Source organism: Bison bison, unplaced genomic scaffold (genome assembly GCF_000754665.1).
Source record: "Bison bison bison isolate TAMUID 2011002044 unplaced genomic scaffold, Bison_UMD1.0 scf7180017864386, whole genome shotgun sequence".
NCBI classification, from domain to species: Eukaryota; Metazoa; Chordata; class Mammalia; order Artiodactyla; family Bovidae; genus Bison; species Bison bison.
The window spans coordinates 1,429,843-1,438,868 of NW_011494958.1; the positions used below are offsets into that span (position 1 = coordinate 1,429,843).

A 9,026-nucleotide genomic window follows, 5' to 3' on the forward strand; every position below is an offset into this window, starting at 1 on the left:
CAGTTAGAACTGGACATGGAACAACAGACTGGTTCCAAATAGGAAAAGGAGTTCATCAAGGCTGTATATTGTCACTCTGCTTATTTAACTTATATGCAGAGTACATCATGAGAAACGCTGGACTGGAAGAAACACAGGCTGCAATCAAGATTGCCGGGAGAAATATCAATAACCTCAGATATGCAGATGACACCACCCTTATGGCAGAAAGTGAAGAGGAACTCAAAAGCCTCTTGATGAAAGTGAAAGTGGAGAGTGAAAAAGTTGGCTTAAAGCTCAACATTCAGAAAACAAAGATCATGGCATCCGGTCCCACCACTTCATGGGAAATAGATGGGGAAACAGTGGAAACAGTGTCAGACTTTATTTTTCTGGGCTCCAAAATCACTGCAGATGGTGACTGCAGCCATGAAATTAAAAGACGCTTACTCCTTGGAAGGAAAGTTATGACCAACCTAGATAGCATATTCAAAAGCAGAGACATTACTTTGCCAACAAAGGTTCGTCTAGTCAAGGCTATGGTTTTTCCAGTGGTCATGTATGGATGTGAGAGTTGGACTGTGAAGAAGGCTGAGTGCAGAAGAATTGATGCTTTTGAACTGTGGTGTTGGAGAAGACTCTTGAGAGTCCCTTGGACTGCAAGGAGATCCAACCAGTCCATTCTGAAGGAGATCAGCCCTGGCATTTCTTTGGAAGGAATGATGCTAAAGCTGAAACTCCAGTACTTTGGCCACCTCATGTGAAGAGTTGACTCACTGGAAAAGACTCTGATGCTGGGAGAGATTGGGGGCAGGAGGAGAAGGGGACGACAGAGGATGAGATGGCTGGATGGCATCTCTGACTCGATGGACGTGAGTCTGAGTGAACTCCAGGAGTTGGTGATGGACAGGGAGGCCTGGCGTGCTGCGATTCATGGGGTTGCAAAGAGTCGGACATGACTGAGTGACTGATCCAATCTGATCTGATCTGATACCACCCATGTCAAATAAGCAAAATTATACAAGTAGAGATGAGAATGCTGAATTTCATCCCCAGAATTATACACGAATACAACTGTATTAGCAACATAAAGGAAAACTGTATGGTCAGTATAATTACTGACTCTCTCAGTATATTGACTGATGCTGCAATTGTCTGTCAGATTAGGAAACACTATACAACTACACACCCTGGAAATACACACAATACTGCTATAGACTTTGGAAAACAACAAAGCCAGCTCCGTGTTTTGTTTCCCAGCACCCCAAGTGTGCTCTCATTCTGAAAGCCCCAGCTCCCGCCAGTAGACTAGTCACCTCCTGAAATCCTGCCTATGCTTCCCTGTACCATTAATAAAAGCAACAGCCTCAGTTGATACGACAATTGACATTGCAATATGAATAAAGATTATAGCAGGAGATTTTGGTCTTCAAAGTTTCTAAGAATAAAGCTAGCCTGTAATCTTGGCCTGTCCTGAAAGAAAGGCATGATACTTGATGAACTCAGGACGTAAGATGCAAGCCAAGGCCTGAGTCTTGCCACGGAATTTAATGACGGGAACTGTGTCACAGCTACATGCTTCTCATCATTTAGAGATTAAAGCTGAATATTTAAGGTCACTGAAACCATCCCTAAATAAAGTGTGATGTAAGTAATTTAATGTTAGTAGGCTGTTGAGAAACCAAAACAAACAAACAAAGCCTATCACCTGTGGAAAAACCACTGATGCAATTTTTTCTGACATTAGGAAGAAAATATCAAATAATTAGGACCTATAAATTTTGTTCATGTCACTAACCCTGTCCCTACATAAAACATCAAATTAATGGCTAACATTTTAAGGGGAAATTTTTAATATTTTTAATTATATAATTTTTAAAATATGTTTTGATATGAACCATTTAAAAAAAATCTTCATTGAATTTGTTACACTGTTGCTTCTGTTTTATGTTTTGTTTTTTTGCCATGAGGCATGTCAGATCTTAGCTTCCCCGATCAGGGATCAGACCCTCAACCCCTGCACTGGAAGGCTAAGTCTTAACCACTGGACTGCCAGGGAAGTTCCTTAATTATATAATTTTATAAGGAAAAATTATAGAAAGAGAGGGAGAAAGTAGCTGGAGATAAGGTTGGACAGGAATGCAAGAGTATATCAAGCAGGAAGTAGAAACACACATGAACTTTATTCTTGGTGCAATGCTTGACGGGTTTAGCAGGAGTACAAGGTAGAATGACAGTCAAAATAGAAAATGTTCAAAGAATCAAAACAAGTATCAGGCAGGGATGAGCTGTGTCTACAAAATGAAACTGCCTGCCATCTAAGTGCTGACTATGCATCAAGCAAGAAGCCTGCACGAGATAAACACTGACATCCTCATTTTATGGATGAACAAACTAAGTCATGGAAAGATTAAGTCATTCGATGTTCCACAGATAGGAAGTGGCAGAAAAGAACGGAAAACCTGGTCACTCTTGATTCTAAATCCTCTGCCTTTCTAAACCACTATGCTATACAAGTGATGAAAATGGGAAAATTCTAGCATCAAGTATGTTTGTTTACATAATGTCTGCATCAAAAAAATGACAGGTGGTTTGAATATGCTCCCGTTCCAACCAGATGTCTACATTCTATAGGTATAAACAGAAAGACTGAATTCTTCTAGAAACAGTATGCTTGCAAACATCTTTAGTTGTAACTGAAAAGATGAAATAATGCCCCGATTTTACATTCTTCCTTATTTTGAAACTTTGTGGCCATTTCTGCAAATCTCCAATTTGTATTATAAAATTGATGTACCTTATCTGATTATTTAGTGCCTTCCAGGTATCATTTATTTCAGAAGTACCAATTCTATTTCTACAGTTCTGTATAATTTAGATTTCTTTATATATATATATATAATTTTAGTTATTTATTGGCTATGTTGGGTCTTTGTCACTGCATGGGCTTCTCACTAGTTGTGGCGAGTGTGGGCTATTTTCCAGCTGCAGTGTGCCAGCTTCTCATTGTGGTGGCTTCCCTTGTTGCTCGAGAGCATGAGGGCTCGGGAGCTGTGGCTCCCAGGCTCTAGAGCACAAGCTTAGAAGTTGTGGCAAATGGGGTTAGTTCTTCTACAGCATATGGGATCTTCCCAGACCAGGGATCAAACCCATGTCTCCTTCATTGGTAGGTGGATTCTTTACCACTGAGCCACCAGGGAGGCCCTAGATATATTTTTGAAACATGCCTATCACATAAGACAAAATGTGATTCTAGGTAGTGACAAGGCCCACAGATCTCCAACAGTAACTTCTGTGTGTAAATATCTTGCCTAGCCCTGGCACTTTGGTCCAAAATTCAGCAGTAAACTTTTTTCCTGGGACAACAAATCTGGCTCACCTTAGGGAGAAGTGTAACTGGTTTTCTTACCTGCAAGAAGTAATATAAGGCACACAGCAAAAAAGTCTGGATACTCTGCAAGGCCAGTATAATTCATTTTGAAGTATGTCCGGAAAAACTGACCAATCTGCTTGCTAAGAAGTTCATCAAACGTGCCACTCCACGCCCTTGCAACACTTGATGTTCCTTCCAAACCACAGAATATACAAGGTCAGTGGGAGAAAATTAATACCATCTTGTACTCCTCTATTCTAGGATAAACATGAGTTAGTTCAGACAGAATTGAACATTTTCAACACATATAACATTATCTCACAATAGCAAGCAAACGCTCAAGTCCGTAACTGTGGAATCAGGTAACTTTACTTGCATTAAATAACTGTTGTCTTTTAAGAAACAGATTTTTAAGCTCACAACAGACATATTCAGGGAAAAAAGCAGAATCACAGAATTTTGCAATTAGGAGTCACTGAGTGATCAGAAAAATGAGACACACAGGGAGTAAGTGATATACTCAGATCACCTAGGTGCTAGTTAAAGCAGACCCTACACAGAACCCTAAGGCCGCTGACTGAGGAATGCTATTTCTACCATCCTAACCAATTAGGTTGAGTTTCTGGAAACATACCTATCACATAAGATAAAATGAGATTCCAGCCAGTGATGAAGGCCCACAGTTCTCCAACAGTAACGTAAGTGTACAAGTAGGCAGACCCAGTCTTGGGAACTCGGGCCCCAAATTCCGCATAGCAAAGCCCTGCCATCACGGAAGCCAGTGCAGCAATGAGAAAGGAGACCACAATGCTGGGGCCAGAATCTGCTTTGGCCACCTCCCCGGCCAGCACGTAGACCCCAGCACCCAGCGTGCTCCCCACCCCCAGGGCGATGAGGTCCATGGTGGATAGGCAGCGACACAGTTTGGTATCTTCTAAACTGTCCAGAGTGACGATTTTCCTCCGGACCAGACATCGGGCAAAAGACAGCGCTGCTCTGCAAGGAATCATTCTGAAGATGGCAACCTGAGGAAGAGAATGGACAGTGTTAAAAGCTGGTCTGGAATCCTCTCTCCAGTTCCCTGCCCAGCTTCCCGGCAGCTGTGGCACCCGACTGCTTTTAACTTGATGCTGGAGGTGTGGCCTGGAGCAGTCAGGAGGATTAGATATGCTGTGTTAAGTCACTTCAGTCGTGTCCGACTCTTGCAACCCCAGCAAGAACTGTAGCACGCCAGGCTCCTCTGTCCATGGGATTCTCCAGGCAAGAATACTGGAGGGGGCTGCCATTTCCTTCTCCAGGGCATCTTCCCAACCCAGGGATTGAACCCACATCTCTGGAGGGATGGAATCCGAGTCTCCTGCACTGGCAGGCTGGTGGTTCTTTACCACTCGCGCCACCTGGGGCGCAACAAGCCCCAGCTGTGGTTTTCTGAGTACACGTCCATGTGGCCTTCTAGGGACTGCCACAGGTGGCTTATCTGGGGAGCAAAAGGATGGCAACCTTGGGTGATTAAAAGGATTTGCCATTTTTGTTTGCTATTGCAATTTTTTAATAGATAATTATATTTGAAAACTTAGTTAAAGCATGTTGGGATAGAAACTTTTACACAGGTTTTTGTTTGTTTTTGTGTCTTTTGTTTGTTTTGCTTTTTGGCTGTTTGGCATGTGGGATGCTAGTTCCCCAACTAGGATTCGAACCCACATTGCCTGCATTAGAAACATGGATCCCTAACCACTGGAGGGCCAGCGAAGTCCCTGTTGCTGCAATTTTTAAAGCTATGTTAATAGAAATAAATTCCAAGAGATATCTCACTTATCCTTGCAGCAAGCAAAGGGGTAAATCACCTCATCTTTTTGTTTCTGTCTTTTCTTCCATCATTTCTTGAACTCACATTTTTTAGGCCTTATTACACTCCAGGGATTGTGCTAAGATATGTCTAGAATTGTGTGGAACACAGGAATGGCCTCTAGCTTTACAGAACTTATAGTCTGCTGCTGCTGCTAAGTCGCTTCAGTCGTGTCCGACTCTGTGAGACCCCATAGACGGCAGCCCACCAGGCTCCACGGTCCCTGGGATTCTCCAGGCAAGAACACTGGAGTTGGGTTGCTATTTCCTTCTCCAATGCATGAAAGTGAAAAGTGAAAGTGAAGTCACTCAGTAGTGTCTGACTCTTAGCGACCCCATGGACTGCACCCACCAGGCTCCTCCGTCTATGGGTCTTTCCAGGCAAGAGTACTGGAGTGGGATGCCATTGCCTTCTCCGGACTTATAGTCTAGTTAAGGCCTAAAAGCAGGTAAAAACATCATCATTATGTGGTCTACAGCTTTATCAATTACTCGTGAGCTTTGCTTTCATTTCATTCTGTTTCATTTAAATGTAGAGCCACTTGAACCTTTTAGAATTAAAAAATTCCCCCCAAAACATCTTGTGTGCTATGCTGTGCTTAGTCGCTCAGTCATGTCTGACTCTTTGCAACCCACAGACTGTAGCCAACCCGGCTCCTCTGGCCATGGGATTCTCCAGGCAAGAATTCTGTAGCGGGTTGCCATGCCCTTCTCCAGGGGATCTTCCCAACCCAAGGATTGAACCCAGATCTCCCGCATCGTGGGCAGATTCTTTATCAACTGAGCCACCAGGGAAGCCCCAAACACGCTTAGAGATTTTAAAATAAAACTGCTATTCAATTATGCCTAAAGTATGTATTTGTAATCAGACACGTTTATTTATATTTACTTGCAATCTCTAAGTAAATAAATAAAGCCAAAGTCCATGCCAAGTATGATATGTTCTTTTTTAAATGGAATGAATGAGGTAGATAGAAAGTCCTACTCCCCACACCTTATAGCTCCCAATAATCTAACATTGAAAAACAAAATATGGATTGAGTAAGGCGAAAAATACATATATTACAGTAAAAAGTCTTAAGCACAATATACCAAAATATTAACAATAATGATCTTTGGGTGGAAGGCTAATTTTCACTTCTATGTATTTCATACAATATGTATTATATTGCTAATATGTGTTTCTAAATTTATCTCCAATGAATATGTACAACTTATGTGCAAAAGAAATATAAAAATTAAAAGGCCATATATAACCTTGTCTAAGAAGACATGTAACTCAGCAGACTAGGAAATAACTGAAGAATAGGGAATATAATAGTATATGCAGCTTCTCGGTCAATAAAATTAAATGTATTTAACTTTTAGAAGTTCAGAGTCATGTTTACCAATTCTACTGCACAATGGTCTACAGAGATCGAATGTTATAATCTCATTATAATCACTGTCAATAACCTAAACTCACGTGATCACAGCGTGACAACTTCTCTCAGGAACTTGGAGTTTTCTATCCTAAGAAATAAACCTTGGAACACTCCTCAACTTAATCTCCATGAAAGAAAACTATTATTAAAACATACTTCATTTAAAAATACTAAAAATAATAAAATATCTTTTCTATTTGTGCTTACTAAATCACTTCAGTCGTGTCCAACTCATTGTGACCCTATGGACTGTAGCCCACCAGGCTCCTCTGTCCATAGGATTTTCCAGGCAAGATACTGGAGTGAGGTGCTATGCCCTCCTCCAGGGGGTCTTCCTGGTCCAAGGATCACACCCACGTCTCTCATGTCTCCTGCACTGACAGGTGGGTTCTTTACCATTTATGCCACCTGGGAAGCCCCACGTTTTCTATACTGAATCTCAATGACTTGTGCTCATAAGAGAACAAATTTCTGGGATGTGAATAATCCAGTTTCATGCTAACTCTAGTATAAAAAGCTGACTCACTCAACATTATTCATTCATGAATATACATGCAATGCTTAAAAGTCTGATGTTGAAAGTGGCTGATTCAAAGGATATAGAGAAAAAAATCAAAGAGAAAAACAAAAATGAGTGAAAAGTTCCTTGATGGTAAAAATAAAGTTTTACACATCAGCATCTTCCAAAACACCTGAAGGAGTGCCAAGCATGACATTTCACAAATAGCTGACATCTCCAATTTGCCAATATTTCCGCTTTCGAAGTCAAAAATCTATCAAACTTTCATAAGTCAAATGTGTATCAATTTCTACCCATAGGTAGTCCTTAAATAGCTATTTCTATTGTAACACATCTAGAAGATAAGGAAGAGAAGTGTCTTGCTTAAAGAAAAATCAAGTAAAAAGTTGAAGTTATACAAAGGCCAACTGAGGTAGGAGGAGGAGAACTGAAGATATTTACTAAATGCTGACCTTCCGTACCATTTAAGTGTTTTTACACAACAAGAGACGTGCAAAGATCAAGAATTAGGAACAACTGCCAACTAAAAAGTACTCAGAAATGGAGACCCACTGGTGAATTTTAGTAATGATTTAAGATCATGTGAAAATTGGACAATTCATACACAATTTTAGCAAACAGCTGATACACAGAATGAGGCATACCTATTAGTCATTAACTAAACAAAACACAGGGCTTCCCAAGTAGCTCAAACAGTATCCTTACTGCAATGTGGGAGACCTGGGTTCAATCCCTGGGTTGGGAAGATCCCCTGGAGAAGGCAATGGCAACCCACTCAAGTATTCTTGCCTGGAGAATCCCATGGACAGAGGAGCCTGGTGGGCTACAGTCCATAGGGTCATAAAGGGCTGGACATCACTGAGTGACTAACACACACACAAATAAAACACTCTCTTAATAAAGTGATTAATATCCAATATTATAAATAAAAGACAAAATTTAAAACTATTGCAAAGGAATTTGGAAGGAAGCAAAGAAAACTAAAAAGAGAAGGAAAGGATTGTAGGTGAGCTGTTATTTATTTTTAATCCCTTCTTTGGTAGTATGGTCACCATGTTGGTTTTGAAACTTCTAACTCTATTAAACACAAAATAACATAAACATAAAAAAGAATAAGCAAGTCAACCAATAAATAAACTTTCTTTGAAATGCTAAAAACAGGGAAAACGTTTTTTCAGTAAATTGCCCAAACTGAATAAGTGAATGATCCTCATCTTATCAACATAAAACTGAACTTAATTCACTCCAGATTACATGGGAAGCAGAACTGTTTACAGAGACATAAAGCTTTAATCAGTGAAGACCTGATTGCTACTGCCTCTCTCCAATTTCATGTTCAGTTTTCCTATGCTGCCCTGAGGGAATAAAACAAAGCTGCCACATGTCAAGTATTCATTTGCTTTTCAGTAACAGAAATGCAGACGTCAGAAACTCTTCTCTGAGTTGACAGATTATGCAATGTTCTTTGCAAACAGTCTTAACTACGCACGACTGATAAAATACTGATTGCAAAAGCTAACTCAAAACCAACTTTGCAGAAATATAACAAGATGGAAAAAAAACCAATGTAAGACTGTACTGGATCAATTTAATGAATCATTACTAGATAAACATTTATTAAATCCTAGCAGGTGTATAATATACTGCTTAGTCAATAAAGAAAAAAAGAATCCCATTCTTTTGTAAAATCTGTTTTGTGGAGACATGCTGATATAGAAAGTAGAGTGGCAACAAAGGAATGAGAAAAAATGAGATACTTGTGTCTAACGTAATATAATTTGATACTTACTTTTGTTTTTTTTTAAATTTAATTTTATTTTTAAACTTATTTTTAAACAATATTGTATTGGTTTTGCCAAATATCGAAATGAATCCGTCACAGGTA

General features: G+C 40.0%; 1 protein-coding gene across 2 annotated transcripts in view; it reads right to left on the reverse strand.

Annotated features, from left to right (window-relative positions):
• The window catches only part of SLC7A2 (solute carrier family 7 (cationic amino acid transporter, y+ system), member 2), a 30,205-nt gene extending 25,622 nt beyond the window's left edge, over positions 1-4,583 (reverse strand). The window contains exons 1-2 of one of the 2 annotated variants that reach the window (XM_010858371.1): positions 3,987-4,583; positions 3,389-3,544 (exon numbers count right to left, since the gene is read on the reverse strand). In XM_010858371.1, coding sequence (XP_010856673.1) covers positions 3,389-3,544; positions 3,987-4,362 — 532 coding nt within the window. In that variant the 5' untranslated portion in view covers positions 4,363-4,583. The remainder of the gene's footprint in view (positions 1-3,388; positions 3,545-3,986) is intronic. The other variant, XM_010858372.1, reaches the window with a different exon arrangement.
• Between the last annotated feature and the right edge of the window lie 4,443 nt (positions 4,584-9,026).